Source organism: Camponotus vicinus, unplaced genomic scaffold (assembly GCF_025532165.1).
Source record: "Camponotus vicinus isolate PSW18456_S1 unplaced genomic scaffold, iyCamVici1.0 SCAF_7, whole genome shotgun sequence".
Lineage (NCBI taxonomy): Eukaryota > Metazoa > Arthropoda > Insecta > Hymenoptera > Formicidae > Camponotus > Camponotus vicinus.
Window position 1 is genome coordinate 14,954,888 of NW_028141979.1, and position 22,852 is coordinate 14,977,739.

At 32.8% G+C, this 22,852-nt stretch overlaps 1 protein-coding gene, 1 long non-coding RNA gene and 1 pseudogene across 4 annotated transcripts; 1 reads left to right on the top strand and 2 right to left on the bottom strand.

Annotated features, from left to right (window-relative positions):
* Positions 1-3,422: 3,422 nt before the first annotated feature.
* On the bottom strand, positions 3,423-4,361 carry LOC145974213 (uncharacterized; annotated as a pseudogene).
* A 2,418-nt stretch (positions 4,362-6,779) lies between these two features.
* LOC145974451 (uncharacterized) lies at positions 6,780-11,266 on the bottom strand. Its single transcript, XM_083104298.1, has 9 exons — positions 10,603-11,266; positions 10,096-10,324; positions 9,753-9,821; positions 8,770-9,167; positions 8,454-8,660; positions 8,001-8,324; positions 7,662-7,803; positions 7,361-7,530; positions 6,780-7,246 (listed from the first exon to the last, which is right to left on the bottom strand). Exons 1-9 carry the CDS (start codon positions 10,983-10,985, stop codon positions 6,787-6,789), a joined length of 2,382 nt encoding a protein of 793 aa, XP_082960424.1. The 5' UTR covers positions 10,986-11,266; the 3' UTR covers positions 6,780-6,786.
* Positions 10,396-13,946, top strand: LOC145974454 (uncharacterized). Of its 3 annotated transcripts, none has more exons than XR_014439683.1 (3): positions 10,396-10,846; positions 13,122-13,292; positions 13,808-13,946. It is a non-coding gene; the product is annotated as an uncharacterized LOC145974454 (long non-coding RNA). The 3 variants fall into 3 exon arrangements; XR_014439681.1 differs by lacking the exon at positions 10,396-10,846 and adding an exon at positions 11,869-11,951; XR_014439684.1 differs by lacking the exon at positions 10,396-10,846 and adding an exon at positions 12,629-12,656.
* Positions 13,947-22,852: the final 8,906 nt, after the last annotated feature.

Here is a 22,852-nt window from a genome sequence, read left to right on the forward strand (position 1 = left end):
TGTCTTCTTTTTCTTCGCCGCATAGCCGGCAGTCTTTCCGCTCGGCCAAACTGAGATTGAATAAGTGGGCCCTGAGGGTCACATGGCCCGTGAGCAGGCCAATGGAGATATTGAGCTTCTTTCTGCTCATGGTTAAGAGTTCATCCGTCCTTTTAGAAAGAGGTCGGTTCAACAATAACTTGGTTTGACAACAGCCCTGAACCTGGCCCCACGAAACCAGATGTTCCCGTTTTAAAGACGTTTTGATGAGTCTTTTACCTATGGTAAAGGGGACGCCGACGACCTGTCTAGCCGGGACCTCGAGGGTGCCTAGCTTTGCTAGGCCGTCCGCCACTTCATTGCCATGAATTCCCTGATGACCGGGAACCCAGGCTAAGGTGATCCTATTGGATTCGCCTAGTCTGTTGAGTGCTAGCATGCAATCCCAACCACTGAGGACTCAGTGGTGGTCTTGGCTAGAGCGTTAATAGTTGCCCTACTATCGGAGCAGATGAGTATATCTCTGTTGGTGGCTTTAACTAAGGTTAAGGTGTTTGCACACTCAAGGATTGCTAGAACCTCAGCTTGAAAAACCGTGGCCAGCTTCCCTAGGGAGTAAGATTTCCTGTGGTTAGTCTTTGAGCCGTAGACTCCAGCTCCAAATCGTTCTTCCGCTCCTGAGCCATCCGTGTACCAGATGTCCCAGTTTGGCCGGCAGATTCGTTCTGGTTTACTCCAATCTTCCCTAGAAGGTATCTGGGTTTTGAAGAACTTAAAGACCTGGGATTTCCTAGGTATTCTATCCTGCAGCAGAGAGAATGAGTGTTCATGGAGGAACGATAACCTGGTATGACCAAGATGCTGTCCTCTCCACTCACCCTGACACTTTAATCTGTAGGCAGAAAGTTTGGCTGTGCTGATAATAAAGCGGTTCAGGAGTAGAAGACAGTGCAATCTCAAGCGCCTCTGTGGGGGTGGTTCTCATGGCACTTTCTCCACCCTGGGCCACTAGACCACCGCAGCATATGTGAGACGGGGTAGTAGAATGGCTTTGTAGATCCAGAGGGCAATATTGGGTTTAATGCCCCACGTTTTACCTACAGCCCTTCTACATGCCCACATAGAGGTGTAAAATTTCTTACGTTTGATTTCAAGGTGTAATCTCCAACTCAGTTTAGGATCAAGATGGTTCCCCAGGTATTTCACCGAAGAAGTGTATGGTAGCTCTTTGCCCCAGAGCCTCAAAGGCCCTATGGGTTCGGGCTTGTATTTTCTGGTAAAAATCATAGCCTCGGTCTTAGACGGATTGACCGTGAGTCCTTTGACTTGACACCAGCTTTGAATAATCTTAAGTGCTTTATCCATAAGCTCCTTAAGAGTTGAGAGAAAGCTGCCTCTCACGATTGCAGCTACGTCGTCCGCATAGCCACAAACGAGGAGGCCCGCTTCTTGTAATTTGACCAGGAGTTCGTCTACCACCAGGCACCACACGAGCGGAGAGAGAACGCCGCCCTGCGGGCAACCTCTGGCCGGGAGACCACTCAGAATTTTATCTCCATAATCAACGGTCAAAACTCTATCCAATAGCATGCTTTGTGTCCAATCCATCAGAGTCTCGGGGATGTGATGCCTGTGCATGGCCTCTTTGATCGCTGTATATGAGGTGGTATCAAATGCCCCCTCAATATCGAGAAATAATCCTAGGGCATACCCTCCAGTCGCCAGCTTTGTCTCAATCTTGCTCACAAGGTGATGAAGGGCAGTATCCGTGGATCTGCCCGCCCTATAGGCGTATTGAGAAAAGGCCAGTGGTCGGGTAGTAAGGGGATATGTCCTAATATGGCTGTCTATCAGTCTCTCCAGTGTCTTCAAAACAAAGGAGGTAAGGCTAATGGGTCTGAAATCTTTGGCCAAGATATGGCCATTTCTGCCTGGTTTAGGTATAAAAGTGACTCTGGTGCCACTCCAGATAAGGGGCACGTGTCTAAGGGCTATGCTAGCCCTAAGCACTTTAACTATGGGGCCTATCAAAAGGCTCAAACCTTCTTGTAAGCAGGCGGGATAGATCCCGTCTGGTCCGGGTGATTTATAGGGTTTGAAGGTTTTAACGGCCCATTCAACGCCTTTGGGATGGACTATCTTCGCCGCTAGTGACCAATCCCTGGGTTTGAAAACTTCCCTGGGTCTCACACGCGGTAGGAAGATTGTCGACCGTTCGAAAACCTGGGAAATGAGTCTCCATAAGGTGCTCGATAGATTCAGTGAGGTTGACTGTGTAGCCTGTGTCGGGACGCTTGAGGCATCCCAACTAAATTGTCAGAGCTGAGTATTCTGTTTAGCCTGGAGGCCTCTGGAGCACTCTCGATGCTTTTGCAAAACTCTCTCCAGCTGCTGTGTTTACTTCTAACTATTTCCTTGCTATACCTGCGTTGGGCGTTCCTAAAGGCTTCCCAGTGTGAAGACAAGCATGAGTTTCTTGCCCTGTTAAAGAGTCTCCTGGTCTCGGATCTCAGCTTTGACAGCTCTTTGTTTCACCAGGGGACTTTGGACTGGGACCGTATAAGTTTCAGGGGGCAGTTTGCCTCAAAGGCATCCGAGATAGCGTTACTTAAGTAAGCCGCGGCAGTTTCCAAGTTATCCCTGGTGTGGAATCTGGTCGGAACGGTAGTTAGTCTATTCTTCAAGTGTAGCCTGAAGCCGTCCCAATTCGTTTTCCTAGGATTCCGCCTCCGCAAGGTCGTAGGTTGCTGGCGAAGGGTGAGGCGTATCTGCCTGTGATCGGATCCTGAAGGTTCGTCTAAGACCCTCCAGTCTCCTACCAGTTCAGACACGCCCTTGGTACAAATAGTGATATCGAATACCTCCTGTCTTCTAGCGCCCATGAAGGTAGGTTCCGTACCTCTGTTTAGGATGATAAGTCCCTTGTCCAGAATGAAGTCATGCAGGCTCTTTCCTCTCGGGTTGATGTTTGAGCTCCCCCAACCAACATGGTGGGAGTTAGCGTCACAGCCCAGGAGGAGTTCGAGTCCTGCCTCCTCAGCATGGGCAACCAGGTTCTTGACGTTGTCCTGAGGTGGAGGGTTGCAGGAATCGTAGGGTTGCAGGAATCGTATATGCTGACCCTATGAGTAAGTCCATTGTCTTCCCCTCCTCCAGGTTGATGCTCGTCTGGACGACAGTTAGATCTTCGCTGCTAAGCTGAGGCAGAAAAGTGATATTAAGGCCTTTTGCTACAATGCATGTCCTTAGTTTGCGGTTTGAGCAGGCTCTGAAAATAGTTCCACAGCCGCCCAAACCTTTGATGGCATTATTCAGGAGCCAAGGCTCCTGGATAATGGCAAGGTGTGTGTGCATCGCAGCAGTGCTCCTGGCAAGGATAGCCGAGGCGCCTTTACTGTGATGCAAGTTAATTTGGGTGATGAGTACCGTGAAGACCGTCATATTTAGGCAGTCTCCCCTGGTGATCCCTCCACGGATTCAGGCTTCCTGCCGCACTCCCTTTCGAACAGCCTAACGGTTGCCCGTTCGAGACTGCAGCTGGGCCTGAAATTGCAGGACTTCAGGGCGTCTAGAGATTGATCCCCAATCAGGCAGGCGAAGTGGCATCCCTACTCACGCTCCCCCTGGTGACAATCCAATCTCCGGTCGCCAGTCCTGCGTTTTGTCTGCCGAGGAGACTCAAGGCTTCCTCAGCAGACAAGTCTGGCTCCTCCACGTGTACCACCACTCGATGGCGCCTAGGCAACTCATCGACCGGCACTACACGTAGGGAGTTTCCCCCCACCTTTAGGTCGGAGGATAGGCTTTTTAGCCAGTCCCCCAGACTGTTCGCCGTCGCACCCAAAAACAAAGGCTCCGTCTCTCTCCCAGGAGCCGGAGAATGTGGGGGCTTTTGTACCCTCGGGTAACTCGAGGATACGCCCTCTGATCATCTTCCTGATCAATCCACAATCCGCCGCTCCTAGCTTCTTGTCAGGGAAGCCTTCCAAAATGAGGGCTAGTCTGACAAGCCCTTTGGTCGCTTGGGCATATGACCCTTGATCGTTGATCTTGGATCGTTTACCGTGGCGAGTATCGTTGGGGCTAGGAGTGTTATTCCCCGGCCGGGCGCGTTTAATCGCCACAGTCGGGGCTCCACCGCTACTGGGCCCAGGACTAGAATCAGCTTCAGCGGGAGGGATTTGGACTTTAGAAGCCTCTCCCTCCCTCTGAAGCTGTTTCTTATAGCGTCTCCTTGCTGCTCCGCTATATTTGACTCGGGTTTTAGGTGCCCCCGAGTTGCATTCCTCCGGTCGTTCGCTCCCTAAGGAAGCCACGCCCTGGAGGACTTTGTCCATTATGGTGTCTTTTGTTGTATAATTTACTTTGTTTGTCGAGTCCATTTTGGTCCCACGAGAACCGCGGATGCACGATATCACCCTTAATACTTTTACGTAGAAAATAATGAGAGGAATCAATTAATGTAAAGAAAACACAGTTGTTTTTAAGAAAAAATATGGAATTGTTAATTGCAAATTACATATTTTTTCTTCAAAACAACTATGTGTTTTCTTTACACCAATTGATTCCTCTCATTATTTTGTACGTAAAAGTATTAAGGTAAGATAATCGAAAAATAAATATTTTACAAGATATTTTACGGTTTATGTAAAATTAAGAAATTATTTCAAGCCTCATAACTCAAAAAGTACTTAACGAAAAGGTACTTAATTATAGTGTTTTGGAAAGCTCTCGAGATAAGCTACAAGAGTGTGCAAAAATATATAGGATGTTCCATTTAAAAAAATTGAAGTGACCTTCACGTGACCTTCAAATGACTTTTCAAGGTCAAACCAATTGTACCTTCTTATGGCCTCCTTGAAACCAAACAACTTTTGCCTGAAACATTTTTTTCTAAAATGCACCGTTTGTGAGATATTTAGGTGTATCCAGACTTTTGGCGCACCCTGTATATACAGGGTGTCCGATTCGTGAGGAACCAAACAAAAAGTGATGATAGATTGGGTCAAACTAAGAAGAAAAGTCCTCTACCATTTTGCAAAATTCGCAATAATTAAGTAATAAGCAAAAATGTCACATGATGGTTACCTTTAATTTTTTAAATGGAACCCCCTATTTTTTATTATGTATTCTTATAGCTTATCTCGAGAGCTTTCCAAAACACTATAATAAAGTATTTCTTCATTTAGTACTTTTCGAGTTATGAGGCTTGAAATAATTTCTTAATTTTACATAAACCATAAAATATCTAGTAAATTATTCGATTCATTTTTCGATTATCTTACCTTAATACTTTATATACAAAACATGAGAAGAATCAATTGGTGTAAAGAAAAAACAGTTGTTTTAAAAAAAAAATATGTAATTTGCAATTAACAATTACATATTTTTTCTTAAAAACAATTGTTTTTTTTTACACCAATTGATTCCTCTTATTATTTTGCATATATATGTATGATTTTTATCTCATATATATTAATTGAAAAGAATTATATAAATTATATTTTCAAATATATAAAAGAATATATACGTATACATATATAAAACTTAACGTGTATATATAAAAATATAAATTAATATAACAATATAAAAATATTTACATTTTGTTCATAAAAATTTTTTTTGTCTTTATACATGTAACTTCAATATTTTAATATTTTTATATTTATATATTCAATATTTTAATATTTCAATTTTAAATCATAAAAAAATTGTAATATATTAAAAATATTATTAAATATTAATAAATATTGTATAAAATTATTTTAAAAAAAGCTGACAATTAATGTAATACTTTAACATAATTTTAATATCTGTTTAATATCTTTTAATATCTGTTTTTTTTCTTATATCTGTTATTTTTTTATTATATATATATATATTTGTATAATGCTTGACAGACAAGAATCAGTTATTCCTAACTTAGAGAATAAAGCACAAGAAAAAATGTCACAATTAAATTCAAAGGAGTCGCCTACGTAAGTATACAGGGTGATCCAGAACAAACGTTTGTCTTTAAAAAAATAAATTGTCGAGTCTATTCTAAGACGATTTTCCCTTTACCAAAATTGTCTACGAGGCTTAGTTTTTAAATTATTAAATAAAATAGTTTGCGAATTACGGAACGAGTACAAGAGGTAGACAGGGACGGCGCAATTCACCGTCCGATACAGGCGATCATGTGGGGCGCTCGACGCGATCAGCTGATTGCTGCACACGATGAGTGTAACAATCAGTGTGTGTGTGTGTGTGTATGTGTGTGTGTGTGTGTGTGTGTGTGTGTGGTGTATTTATGCACGCGTATCCACACATGCACCGTACTCTCTCTCTTTCTCTCTCTCTCTCTCTCTCCCTCTTTCTCTCTCACTCACTCACTCACTCACTTATTCTTACCTTAATAATGAGATTCTTCATACTGCTGATAAATAGCAGTGCCCAGTGTGTTGCACGATAATAATCGTCGTCGACGAGACGTCGTTTCTTCAACACGCAGTTTAACACATCGTCAAATAAGCGAAGTTTTTTCTTTCATCACTTTCGACCAGGGAAGGGAACGTTACTTTTTAAAAGTAACTAGTTACCGTTACTCGTTACCAAGTTAAAAAGGTAACTAGTTACCGTTATTAGTTATTGATTTTCAAAAGTAACTAGTTATAGTTACCGTTACTTAAAAAATAACGGTTCGTTACTTTTTCGTTACTTTTTTTAAATCTATAATTGTAATAAATTTTGTTTCGTGCAATACATACTCTCTCTCTTTCTTTCTTTATGAAAGGATTATCTAAATCACAAAACATATGTTAAATTTTATCGATATTTTTTATTAATTTTTAATAAAAGTTGATATTCTAATAGGTCATCATTTAGATGGCCTCTAAAAGGTGATAGTACAGAATTACCGACACTAAACAATCTTTCAACAGAAGCACTGCTTGGCAAAGCCGTATTAAATTTAATGAATAACTGTTTTAATTTTGGAAAATCTAGTAATAATGCAACGTCAGATCTTTTCGACTTCAGAAATCGTGTTAGTTCTTCTTCGCCAGATTCTGAAATTGATGTTGAGTGTCCATGAAAATTAAAAAAATCGTCATAATCATTATCCTTGCTTGAGTTTGATGAACTTTCATTTGAGCGAATGTCTAACAAATCTTCTAAATAGGCTCTAGCTAATTTCTTCTTATCTCCAGTTAACCAGTTTAGTTTAAATTTAGGATGTAATGAACTTGCTATTATTAATTCCTTTTTTTCGAATATTGTACAAAATCTAAAATTTAAAAAATATACATATAATAAAATATTTATACTTTTATATTTTTTATTATGCGAATATTATATGCATTTTTTTAGTTGTATATTTTTTTATTATTTAATAAATTACCTTCGATTTAAGCCTTCTTGAATTGCGATAACTAATGATTGACAATCCGTCAAATTTTTAATGTTTTTTAATTTTTCTTGTAAACTGCTCAATACGGGCAATAAGTATCCCATATACATTCCTACGTCACTTTGTAAGATATCTAATGCTCTAGCTAAAGGCTCCATTACCTAAAGAAAATATTAAAAATATATACTTATTAATATACGTGCATATACAATACACACACACATATGTATATATATATATATATTATACATATAATTCATATATTCTATTAAATTAAATATGTGCATTTTACCTGACAATACTCGTCTAAAAATTTTACGTCATTATTTGTCAGCCTTTGTAAATTACAATAGTCCAAACATTGATTAATTTTATCTAAGCTATCTTTCAAAAGAGTTACAAGTTGATATGTGGAATCAAAAGTTGAATTCCATCTATAACAAATAAATTTTGTTTTTATATTGTATATATATACATATGTATAAGTATATATCATGTGTATGTGCGTTCGTATGTTTGTAAGCATATGTATGTGTAAATAGATATTTTTAAAAAAATATAACATATTTATTAAAATAAAATACAGAAAAAATATAGATAAATAAAAAATAAGAGTTTTTTTAGTTTTTACCTCGTAATAACTGGAGTTTTTAGATAAACGCCGCAAATATCTTTTATTTTGTCGGCCACTTGAGTAGACTGGTTTTGTTTATTCCACAATTTCGATAATTTTGCAAATATTAGTCTGTACTTTTTTTTATATGTGGGATCATTCTCCAAGGCTCTTTCAGAATCTTTGGCTGCAATAAGGTTAAGCGTGTGACTAACACACCTATGGTGTGGTGGAAGAGTAATATCTTCCGTGTCTAAACCTTTTTCATCCGTAATCAATAGATCACTTAAATTGTGGAATTCCGTGTTAATCTCCTCATCATCTTCTTCTTTTTCAAAATCTCTAAAAAATTAAATATATTTATATAAAAATGTAATATGTGGTTTTTTTAATATAATGAATACATATAAAATTATTATGTACATACGTATAATACAAAAGTGTATATAATATCATAAAATATTAACTCACCGAAATGCTTTAACAAAATTTGAACCATTATCTGTTGTTGTGCAACAAATTTTGTTTTGAATATGATATTCAACAAATATAGAGTTAATGGCTTTTGCCAAAACATCAAAAGTATGTTTCCCTTTAATTCTACGACAAGCTAGGGCGGCAGACTCTCTTGTTAAATTTTCTGGATTGATCCAATGGACCGTTATCCCTAAGTAACTTCTATAAAAATAAAAGATTTTAATTATTTTAATTATTATGTAACAAAACATTAAAAAATAAAATATTAATGTAAAAATATTAAATAAAACATAATTATACACACATGTACCTTTTCGCTTTGCTCCATAAATCTGCTGTAGTTGAAACCGTATTGATTTCAGTAAATTGTTTTTCAAGAGCGATTTTCATATCCAGATATAATTTACTAAGTTTATCTCTTAATGTTTTTTTACACATTATTCGAATTGATGAAGGCAATCCAATTTTAATCAAATCAATAAATGCAGGACTCTCAACAACCGCGAGTGGTTGGACATTTTCAACAATAAATCGTAGTATGGCAGTGTCTAACTTATTTTGAGTTATTCCAGCTGTTCCAGAACCCCATTTTTGTAACACACACTGCTTTTTTGTAACATTATTAATGTCTTCTTTATATTGACGTTTATTATGTGTGAGTTTAGATTTAGCTTTTTCCAAATCTTTTAAAGAATGTGGATGTTTTACCTATATTAATTCAATATAATTAATACTTAGAAATAAAAATAATATCATAGGTATATATGTATAGATAGGTATGCATGTATATATGTATGTATGTATGTATGCATGCATTTATGTGTATATATTATATATATATATACATATGTATGTAAATATGTATGTGTGTATACATATATATGTATATTATAAATGTTACAATATATAGAAAATAATAATATAACTAAAAATTATTTAAAAGTTCAACTAACTAAAAAAGTTTTTAAACAGAAATAAAAGAAAGCATATCTAAAAAAAATTATAAAATAAATTTAATTTATAACAAAATACACACAAATATATAGATATATTGAAACAGATATATATGTAAATAATAGATATTAAGATATAAATTTTTATATTAATATTGTTTTATATTTAAAAAAATCTGTTATAAAATACAAATAATTCTTTGTCATTTACAAAAATAAAAAACAAAAATTTAATGTTAAAAAAAATAAAAGAATAAAAATATATATTAATTTAGGAAAGAATTATTAATTTTTATATTTATTTAAACACACTTTTACATGCCATGCTTTTTATACCTACTATTTTTACATTGCAGATTTGATTCAATGAACTAGAATATACGGTGCAATTGTGTACATTCCTTAGAATCTAAAAAAAAATTTTTTAATTTTACAAATTTTCTTGTATTCTTTTTTATTTAAATATTGAATTAATTACTATTATAAAAATATACAGTTATCGTTATTGCGTTTATCTTGCACAAAGTTTTTAAGAAATTAAGAAATTATTTTATATGTACATATATGTATTTATTTATTTATTCAGGTATTTATTTATTTATTTATTTATATGTATATTAACAAATAAAATATTGAAATTTATTTATTAACATAAATAAAAATAATAAGAAAACTAAACTTACGCTTATGTGCTTCTTTAAATTGGCTGTAGAGCTTTTGCTAGCATGTATAATTTTTTTGCCTAAACATAATTTGCAAGTAAATGCATAATTCTTCTCATTACTAAGTTCGGGTTCGAATACAAAAATTTCTTTGTATGTCGGCCATGGTGCCTTATTCGAGGATTCAGATGATGTACTTGGCGTACTCGCCTCTTCGGCTATCGTTTCCATTTCTGAGCAGATCCGATCGCTACAAAAAAATCACAAACCAAGGCCAAAAGTTTTATTATTTTTATTCAGAGAGACTTATTATTAAATAATATTTCGTGTGATATTGTAAGAATGAGTCAGGTCTATTCCGTAACTCTTGCTGACACGTTATTGCGCAGCTGTAGTATACAAAAAAAAAACTGTGTAACGATAGCGATTTTGTCGTTGACTTTATGAGATACAGAATAAAGCCGCACAATACTAAATTATAAGTAATGTCTTTTAATAATGAACGAATAAATAATTAAATATACTTACACTGTGAGATATAAAATATCACTTGCGACGTAGTCAGTGCAAAGTGCAAACTGCGAGATCAAAAACGAACGTAGCGTAGACAGACAGACCGTGTACGCGAGGAGATAACGGCCGTATGATAGCACAAAGATATAGAACCGCTGTAAAAGCCGAGACAGACCGCACGAGAGTACGGCGGAGAACGACCGCGTGATACAGTAATGCGGGAATATGCACGAAGAACCGTCAAGGAAGCGGGGAAAAGGTATGTATATGGGAACGCTTGCACAAATCGTGAACACATTGACTGGTACGATGATAAATATAACGAACTCCGTAATAAAAGCAGAACTGCGAACGCGACACACTATTATTGCGACGTTACTTCTTCGATACCGGAACATGAACGATTGCCACGCGGTATAGCTTAAGGTTAAGTTAGTTCTTAGTTACTTCCTGCGCAGCCTTCTGTACAGAGGACAGAGCAGGCGCACATGCGCAACGGGCGTGCCAAATGGCGAACCTAGTGCGGCGAGTCTTACGACGAGCGCGGTATCATGCCGATTTGCTAATGCATCAATCAGCGAAAAAGTAACGCTAAAAGTAACTGTAAATTCGTTATCGTTACTAAAAAAATGTAACTACGTTATCGTTACAGTTACAGAAAAAAAAAAGTAACGGCGTTACCGGATCGTTACCAAAAAAAAGTAACTATAACGGTAACGGCGTTACAAGTAACGCGTTACTTCCCTTCCCTGCTTTCGACACTATTATAAATTTACTCGCGCACTTAATCACTCACGATTGATAAAAGGAGGAATTTACCAACGGTTACGGTACGAATTTAATAAACGGTTAACGCATTTAATTATTAATTACACACTCGATTAAAGAAACGCGTTAACAGAACGCGATACTCGATGCAAAGCGCGCGACACGACGACCGACGACAAGCAGGTCAGGTTAGTACTAGCGCGTAATGCTACACGTTTATGTTTGGCAGCGCTAGAGGCGCTAGTACTAATCTGACCTGCTTGTCGTCGGTCGTCGCGTCGCGCGCTTTGCATCGAGTATCGCGTTCTGCTAACGCGTTTCTTTAATCGAGTGTGTAATTAATAATTAAATGCGTTAACCGTTTATTAAATTCGTATCGTAACCGTTGGTAAATTCCTCCTTTTATCAATCGTGAGTGATTAAGTGCGCGAGTAAATTTGTAAAAGTGTCGAAAGTGATGAAAGAAAAAACTTCGCTTATTTGACGATGTGTCAGACTGCGTGTTGAAGAAACGACGTCTCGTCGACGACGATTATTATCGTGCAACACACTGGGCACTGCTATTTATCAGCAGTATGAAGAATCTCATTATTAAGGTAAGAATAAGTGAGTGAGTGAGTGAGTGAGAGAGTGAGAGAGAAAGAGGGAGAGAGAGAGTACGGTGCATGTGTGGATACGCGTGCATAAATACACTACACACACACACACACACACACACACACACACACACACACACACACACACACACACACACACACACACACACACACACACACACACACACACTGATTGTTACACACATCGTGTGCAGCAATCAGCTGATCGCGTCGAGCGCCCCACATGATCGCCTGTATCGGACGGTGAGTTGCGCCGTCCCTGTCTACCTCTTGTACTCGTTCCGTAATTCGCAAACTATTTTATTTAATAATTTAAAAACTAAGCCTCGTAGACAATTTTGGTAAAGGGAAAATCGTCTTAGAATAGACTCGACAATTTATTTTTTTAAAGACAAATATTTGTTCTGGATCACCCTGTATATGTATCAATTCAAATATAATTAAAATAAATAAGTATATAATATCAATTTGTACAATTAAACTTATAAAATTATTATTATAAATATGTAAATATGGAATAAAATATATATATTCTTCTTATTATTAAAAATTTTTTTACATTACATGTAGAAATTCAAAAAGTTTCCAAGACGTTTCAATTCTAAATCAAAATGATCAAGTAGAATATATACAATTTTCAAGTGATGAAATATTAGAAACAATACAATTTGAAGATGCAACTGTGTAAGTTTATAATTTTAATTTTTAGTAATTTCTTTTTTTTTTGACAAATATATTATTTCTATTTTAAATCGACAAAATTATTATTTTTATTTTAAATCAATTAATAATCGTTGAAAATTAATTTAAATAATAATTTTAAAAAATGACATAATTAATTTACTTATATAATTAAATTTTTGCAATTAAAGTACTTATAAGTTAAAATTAAATTAAAAGTAATAATTTATTATTAAGGTAATGTAATTAAAATAAAATTACATATATATTGGGTGTATACATACATACATACGTACGTACATACGTACATATGTACATACGTACATATGTACATACGTACATATGTACATACATACATACATACATATATTAAACATACATACACATACACACAAATAGTTTTATATAATAATAATAACTACATAACTTAAATAATTATATTAATTTATTTACAAATGTGCATTACAGAGAAATTATTGGTTTTGTGGACGAAATTGAAGGTCCTAAACTAGAACTGGAAAAGCGCAATGTCATAAATTATTAAAATTTATGCTAAATAATAATAGTCAGCATAGAGTGCAAATTGTAGCGTGGAACAAAGAAATCGAACGCATAGCATTTCATCTAAAACCAAACCGAGTAATTAATAAATCAATTATTTATTATTTATCAAATAATAGTAGGTTTAATTTTTAGTTCTCGTTATATTGTTTTATTTTACTTTTATAGTCATTAAATATAAATATTCTTAATTATCTATTTTATCTATTTTATCTATTTTATTTTTATTATTTTTTATTATTTCTTTTTCATTTTATTTTTATTTATTTTATTTTTATTTTTATTTTATTTATTTTTTTTATCTATTTTATCTATTTTATTATTGAACATCTATTATATTTATTTTAAGTATAAAAAAGAAAATAAAGGAAGATTTAATATTTCTTATTTATTATTAATGTTTAATATTTCTTATTTATAATTCATTATTCTATTGTAATATAAGTTTTAATTTATTTTGAATATTTAATTCATTATATTAAAAATTCTAATATGGTAAAAATTGTATTATTATTATTAATGAAAAATTAATTATAATATATTTTTATCAATTTTTATTCATAATTAATTAAATTTGATTATCTGTTTTGTAGATTATCCATATTGATGGAGCTAAAGCAAAAAAAATAAAATTTCCCGAATATAATCACGGAAGTCTTCCGTATGAACTGATTATTAGATCAAACACAATTGTTAATAATTTGGGTGCATTTAATATTGAGACAAATATTAACATGAGAACACCAAAATTAATTACATTTCAAGAAATTCCTGATTTTTTAAATAAATGCATACGTAAGATATTTAGATATATTTAAAAAAATAATAAATACGTATTAGTAAATATAAAAATATATTTATTGTTTAGTTATTAATATTATTGTTAATATTAATATACAGAGTATTATTATTAATATTAGTATACATATATAGAATGTCTTGTAAAGATTAAATCAACACTTATAAACAAATTCTCTGGCTATATATTAAAGACGATTTTTTCTCATTGAAAATGTTAAGATATCAATAATTTTCAAATTATAAGCTATTTAAAAAAAGGTTCTTCACAAACCAAACTTTGAGTAAAAGATTAACACAATTACATTCCTCAGTTAATTTCAAGTGATATTTAATTTAATAAAAATTTAATTTAAAACTGAATTACATAACTATACAATATCGAAAATTAGGAATTCAAAATTTATTCTGACTCTGACGTTTTTGTAAAAGAAAAATTAGATTCAAAATGTTCTCCAAAAATTTATTTACAAGCATTGATTCAATCTTTATCAAACATTCTGCATATATACCGTCAGCTGTAATAAAATAATCTTTCTCTTATTATTAGTTATACAAGCATTTATTAAAACTAATTTTTACATGACATCCAATTATACAATATGTGGATATGGTTCCATAACTGATGGATTTTACAAGTTGGAAGTGCAAATAGATGAATATGAAAATAATAATTCTTTCGAAAAAGGACAAGAGATTGAATTAAAAGGATATGTACAACTTACATCAAGTTAGCTTTTAATTAATTTAAATTAGTTTAAAAAATTAATTTTTCAATTATAAATATTATAAATATTTATTCATATTATTTTTAATTTTTTTATTTAAATTTTAATTTTTTAAATTTTAACTTTTTTAATTTTAACTTTTTAATTTAAAAAAAATTTTTTTAATTTTAATTTACTTGAGTTTCCCTCTTTTTTAAATTAAATTATATTTAAATTTAAATAATTAATATATATTATATATTTATTATTATATGTTTAAATTTATTATTTAAATTTTATATTTTAATATTTTAAATTTATTATTTTAATAACATATAATAAAAATATTTAATTATAAACTTTAATTAAAATTAATTTTTTAGTTTGTTAATTTAAATAATATAATTTAATAGATTCTAAAAAAATTATTTCTTTATTTTTAACAATATCATAATTTAATTTATAGATAACACATATTTTCTTAAAGTTGAAAAAATGTCTGACATTAAAGTAATTGAAGAAGGTAGAAGATTGTCATTTTCACAATGCATGTTGGGCACAAAAATTTTAAAAAAGAAATGTGAAGAAGAAAACGAAATTGAAAAGGAATCTACTCCAATTAAAATTCAAGGAATATAAAATAAAATAAAATAAAATTTAAATTTCGTTATTTACTATAGTTATTTAAATATAATTATAATAATTAAATGTGTTATTATAAATTTTATAATTTCATAATTATTACTTATTATTCAATTTCTTATATATAATTCAATTAGTTATAATTATTTATTAAATTATAATTATACATGATTCTCAAATACAATTTTATGTAAAATTTCTTAAAATAAATTAAAAAATAAAACATAATTAATATATATGTGTACCTATAGTAACAGATATAAACTAATAAATAAATAACTAATAAATAAATAAATAACTAATAAATAAATAATAAATAACTAATAAATAAATAAATATATTATATATATTAGTGTATATACAGGGTGGGGCAATAACCTAAGGGCAATAACCTAGTAACCCTTCAATTTAATATAATTATTAAATATTTTGTTCAAAATAACCTCCAACACAAAGACAAACACTCCTATCAATAAGAGTGTCAATAAGAGTGGTTGACTGACATTGTGCGTCTAAAATTTCTTCGCACGGATTTAACTCCATCGATCAAACTATCTGAAAAAAGATATAACTAATTTACACGTGTAATAATATAAATTTATATGTATTTATTATTTTTTTATATTTCAAATAATATTATATGATATAATACATACCTTTTTTATTGTATATATGTATGTATGTATAGTTTATTGCTGCCCCTTAGGGATTACAAGGCGCTTTTACAAGGAGCGTTCCCGAACCTTTAACAACTCCAAAAAGCTTACATCCCCCCCGACCTGGCCCTTGTGCGACCACTACATCCTGCTTTCCCGCACCCTCCCTACGTACCCTCCCCTCCCTTTCTCTCCATCCCTCACCCCCCTTTCCATTCTACGGACCCTTCTCCTCCCAATCTAGGCTTCCTTTCATGACTACTCCGCTTTCCATCCTTCTCTCCCTCCTCTCCTTTTCTCCTGCGCTCTGCTTTCTCTATCCTGTCTCTCTTCCTTTCTCGTCTCCGTTTCCTTCTGCTCTAATCCTTTCCTTTCCATTCCCCATCCTGTAACCGAAGGTAACTGCAAAACAAACGAAAATTAGACAAAAGCACAGCGGTTATCGACTCCTCCTCTCCACTCCCTCCACTTCTGCCATTTCCCTTAACTCCCTCTCCTTCACTCCACTTTCCCCTCCTCTCTCCATCACCAGCTCTCCTTCCTACTATCGTCCTCTCTCTCACCTCCTTCCTCACCTCTGCTGCTTTCCACTTCCCTGTCGTTGACTCCTCCACCTTCCTACCTTCCTTTCCTCCTCTTCTCTCTTCCTTTCACCCTACTCTCCTCCTCTGCACCTTCCCTCTCCAACCTAACTTCAACTCCCACGCTCCACTTCCCTATCGTTGACTCCTTCACTTTCCTGCCTTCCTTTCCTCCTCTTCCCTCTTCCTTTTCTCTCCTCTCACCTTTCACCCTACTCTCCTCTTCTGCACCTTCCCTCCGTCCTAACCTCAACTCCCACGCTCTCTTGACCACCATCCTCCTCAGTACCAGCACTAACTCCATCATCACCTTCCTCAGCTCCCTGACCTCCTCCGCTAACTCTCCAGCTTCCATCCTGTTGTCCGTCTTTTGTTTACTATTTGACACTCTCGCACTCTTCATCACCTCAATCGATCTACGCATCGATCTCTCTATCTATCCCCCGCTTCTATACCCCTGGCGCCATCCATCTATCGTTCGCTTCCTTACTCCGGCCTCTGGCGCCATCTCTACTCTCCATCTCTGCCGCTTCACTCTCTCCTTCCTTCTGCTTCCCGCGCCATCTTCTCTCTCCATCTCCGTCACTCTTCCCGTCTCTTCCTCCATCCGCCATTTCCCAACTCAGCACTTTTTCCATCGGCTTTTCTCTTCCAAAAAACCCTCTAACCTCTAACCTTTTTCTCTGCCTCCACTTCCATCCACGCCCCCGGTCTACCTCCATCTCCTCCTCCGCTCCCGACTCTCATCTCCTCTTCCAACCATCCTCTTTTCCTTCTTCCATCGGCCCATGCCTCCACACCTGTCACCTCAATACACGTTCGCGGCCGATATCCCTACATACCTTTTTTATTAGTCACTCTTCATTCTCTCTTCTCTCTCATTCTCTCTTCTCTCTCATTCCCATTCTCTCTTTTTATTATATGACAGATTATTCGAAGCTTCTTTCATTTTTCCTTTTATCTCCGATCTTCTTTGTATATCTCTTTCTATTGTCTATTCTTCATCTCTTCTTCAGTTTTTAGAAAACATTCAAAACAAACAAAACTTTTATTTGGAAGCGATATATATGAATTTCTCTTAGGCCTATCTCGAGCAATAAAAGATCTTAGTTATATTATTACATAATTTATTGGTTGACAATTTAAAATAAATTAAAATGAATTTAAAATTAAATTTTATTTGGAAGTTTGCTCGCAGACGCTTCATTAAAAAAAATAGATATTAACTTTTAAAGTTATAGAGCTATAGAAATAAATCATTTTAAAATAATTTAGGTATAATAATTTATCCTCTTTATTGCTTTAAAATAATCAATTTAATATAATTATTAAATATTTTGTTCAAAATAACCTCCAACACAAAGACAAACACTCCTATCAATAAGAGTGTCAATAAGAGTGGTTGACTGACATTGAGCGTCTGAAATTTCTTCGCACGGATTTAACTCCATCGATCAAACTATCTGAAAAAAAGATGTAACTAATTTACACGTGTAATAATTTAAATTTATATGTACTTATTATTTTTTTATATTTCAAATAATATTATATGATATAATACATACCTTTTTTATTCGTCACTCTTCATTCTCTCTTCTCTCTCATTCTCATTCTCTCTTTTCCTTTATTCTTCATTATTATATTTATATTATTATATTTATTAATATAACCCCGTTCGCAAACTGTCACCGCACTGTCACCGAACTCAACAACATTCAATCAACTCTCGCATCATCGACCGCCAATCACGCGCGCGGAAAAGGGGCAACAATACAAGCGATACATATCGACTCGAAACTCAAACTTCTCACGTCTACATGACTTTTTTTATAGAGGACTAGCACGCAGCGCGCGCTAACGCGCGCGCCATTTTTGGTCATTACTTAAATAATATAAAAAATTAAATATAATCAAATGATTAATAAGTAATTAATAATTAATGATGATTTATTTTAATTATTATAAATTAAATGAATTCATAAATTAATTTTAAATAAATTTTATTAATTTTAAAATTCAATTAAAATATAAGTTTCATTCGTTAATTTAAAAAAATTAAAATTAATATTAAAATTTTTTATTTGTTTTTTATTTTTTAATTTTTATTCTAAATGCAATTAAAATGTTATAAAACGATAATTATTATTTTTTAATTAAGTTACACATACAAATATTTAAAACAAAAATTCTTTTAATTTTTATTTACTTTCTTATCTTTGACATTATTATAACATAATTATATATCACTTTTTCGTTTGTTATGTTTTACTAATCAAATATTTCTTTATAAACATAGTTTTTTATTTTTCTGGATAAATTATCATCCTTTAAATAAACTTTTAATGAATCCCAAGAACGAACTCGTGAAAATGCTACATACAGTTGTCCATGATTGAAAATATTTTTTCGAAGATCTATTGCAATTTTTTCGAAAGTTTGTCCTTGTGATTTATTTATTGTCATAGCATATGCCAATTTCACTGGAAATTGTCTTCTTTTAAAAGTAAATGGATATACATTTTCGCAATATAAAGTGATACGATTAAGAAAAACTATTTCTCCAATCTTATTACCTGTTAAAATTTCACAGCGTAATAAGTTATTACTTAAATCTAAAATCAATAATCTTGTACCATTGCATAAACCTTCGCTGATACTAAGATTTCTAATAAGCATGACAATAGTATATTTTCTTAAGCATAATTGATAAGGTGGAAGACACATTGGATTTAAAGAGTTGAGATATTCTATCGGAATTGTTTCATATATATCTTGATTATCTCCAGTCGTTTCAAGAGTATCTATACTTGTATAAACTCTTTCCGTCGTTTCATCCAACAAATTTACTACTTTTTCATTTATTTCATTAACATCGACATTTCTTGCAGATAATATAACGTAATTAGCCATAGTTTTATATTGTTTATGTTTTATAATGTCTCCGTACATGTCTTTAACCATATCCAAATTTGCGTTTGCTATACATTTTTTTGGAATATGAATATTATCTGAATGATCATTTAAAGAACTATTACCTAAATTTAGTAAAAATTGTGCAAATTCTTTTTCCTGTGGTAAAGTTCTCATATTTTGTGTCAATGAAAATATTTTAAATTGCTTCCATAGAATACTAAATTTTATCGATAAATTTATAATTTCACAACGCGTAGCTCTTTCTTTTACAGGTAATAATTGTCTAAAATCTCCACCAAGAAGAACGATTTTACCAATAAAATATAAATCATTTTGCATTATATCACGTAATGTTCGATCCATTATTTCTAATACATAGCGTGGTGCCATAGGAGCTTCGTCTATAATAAAAATATCTACAAGTTTTAAATTTTCAGCCTCTTTAGATTGAACTTTAATGTTTGATGTAGAATCAGCGAAAAGAGGTACAGGTAATCCAAAAACTTTATGTATTGTTTTCCCATTTGGAAGTAATGTTGCAGCAATACCAGTAAATGCCATCGTATTAATTATTTTTCCTCTACTTTTAAGTAGATAATACAAGGTTGTATAAATGAAAGTTTTACCAGATCCACCTGGACCATCAATATAAAAACAGTTATTACTATTGTTACTTGTTGCTATTAAAATAGTATCAACAATTTCTTTTTGTTCTATATTTAATTGTTCATATTGTCGCATACCTATCGATATATCTTCTTCAATTTGTTCTTCGTCGTTTATTTCTTGTTCTTCTATCTCTTGTTCAATTTCAAGAAAATTAGCAATATTTGATCCTTCTTTTTGAAGTAAATTAATAATATAATTATAAACCTTCTTTATTCCTATTATAGGTCCAAATCGTCTTATATAATCTTCTGACATATCTTTTTTAAACTCATCCCATAACTTTTTCGGATGAACTGGTTGACAATGAATAAAAATTCGTACGAATAAATTACGAAGTCGTCTTGGCATCATCCAAATTTTTGCTTCATTCATTGCGCGATACCATTCTTCATCATCTTCTATGAGTCCTAATGCTAAACATGCAGCAGTAAAAGTTTGATGTATCTCGTTATTAACTGTTCTTAATTGTTGAAAACTTGTAGCTCCTTTAACATGTAGTAAAAGTATACGTAAATGAAACAATTCTATTTGAGATGGGCTAACGGAATACATACGACCAATACAATTAAAATATCTTTGACGTTTCTCCCAGCGATTAATAGTTCTGCCGTTAATTGTAATTTTTTTAAATACATAATGAGATGGAATATCACTGTATAAATATTGTTTTGCTTCCTCATCTCGAGCATTTAACTGAAAATAATCCAATAATTGTTACTCGTTCTACAGCAAATCTTATCGCATCATTATTAATATTATCATCGATTATAACATTATGTTCGTTTGGTAAATGAACTGGTAAACGAAATATAGCGTGACTTTTTTCTTGTAAAGGTTTACTTAAAATGCGCGAACACGCTTCTACGGGTCCAACATATCGAGCTTCGATAAAATCTTGAATTTCATCATATATTATTGTTTTATCTATATTTTCTCCAATAATTATAGACGCAGCATCGTGACCCTTATAAATATATTTATATAAATATTTTACAGATTTTGTACTCGAAACTATTTCAACATTAATATGACTATTAAATAAAAGTAAGAGTATTGGATTATATGGAACAACATATCTATTATCAACAACATATCGTCTAGGTCTTTCGTACAGCAATCCATTATTTCTTCGACGATATTGTGGATAACCATCTTCATCCATAGTTGTTTCAGGTCAGGAAATGGTTTTGGAAAATGTTTTGAACATTTATCATTTATTAAACACCAATTTCCACATGGCCCATGAATCATATGTTTCATTACAACATTATGTAAACTTTCATTTTCATTAGGATCAGGAATTTCTGCAGAAATAAATTTATCAACTATTTCAGAATTTGATATTTTACAATTCTGTTTTAATGTAATCAATAAATGTATATGTGGTAATCCACGTTTTTGAAATTCTATTACATAAACGTATGCTAAAACTTCACCAAAAAATTTTTGTCTAACGATAACATCGATTAAATAATTTTTTTTTATATTAAATACTCGAGCACATATATCTGGCCTATCTGCAGGTTGTTGATTTGGAAGTAAATTTTCTTTAATTTCGCGCCAATTTGGATTACAAGTCATAGTAACAAAGATATCTGGTTTTCCATATTTCCGAACAATAGCCATCGCATCTTGATAATGTTGCAACATATTACGCGGTGAACCCCCAAATGTCGATGGAAGTATAATCATTTTTCCAATGTGAGCATCGTTATTATTGGCGGTGTTTGCTAAATAATCAATTAATCCTTGATAAGTCTCAGCTCGCAATTGTTTTTGATTCTGTTTACAATAATTAATTCGGTCTTTTTCAATTTTTATATAACTATCTACAAGCCATTGTTGAAATAATCGTCTTCCCATAATGAAAATATTAAAATTATCACGTATAGCTATTCGATATTTTACGTATGCAGCTTTACTTACTCGTTTATTACTATTCTTACGTTGTAAATTATCATGCCAACCTTGATTACCGTATGGGTAATACAATGGATAAATCCATGGTTCTACATTTGGATCCATCGTACTGACTTGTTTTAATGTTTTAGTAATTTTATTATAAATTGTTACATAGGTTTCAGGAATTTCACCATCTGCTGTAGTAGAAAAAACTGCTGCAACTTCATTTATCTTATGTACATTGTATCGGCCACGATCGATGCCTTTTTTAGTTAAAAATCCTAATTGCAATTCACGTATATTGTTATCAGATGTTTGCTGTTGCATTTGAATTTCTTCGTGCATCATTCGATAAGATTGTGCAAAAATGTTATTTGTACGCATTATATTATCTATTGAATATAAAATTTCTTGATCAAGATTCGAATTTTGATGTAATCGACACTCTGTTGCTTCATTACTATCCACAATAAAGAGTTGTCCATAACTTGGTATTTCGTTAGGTGCCGGATATAACGTGGTATTAATTTGATAATAGATTTGTCCTTGAATTTTAAAACAATAAGGTCCATATCTTTGCGCACTAAAATCTGCTATATTTGCATTAAACGATGCGAATGAAAATGTATTATTGTAACCACGAATACGATTATAAAAATGATTTGATTTTGGATGATTTCCAGTAAATAATTTATAAAGTTCATACGGAGGTTGAGGTAAAGGATTTAATTCAATAGTCCCATGGCTACAACAATCGTTAAATGAGCTTT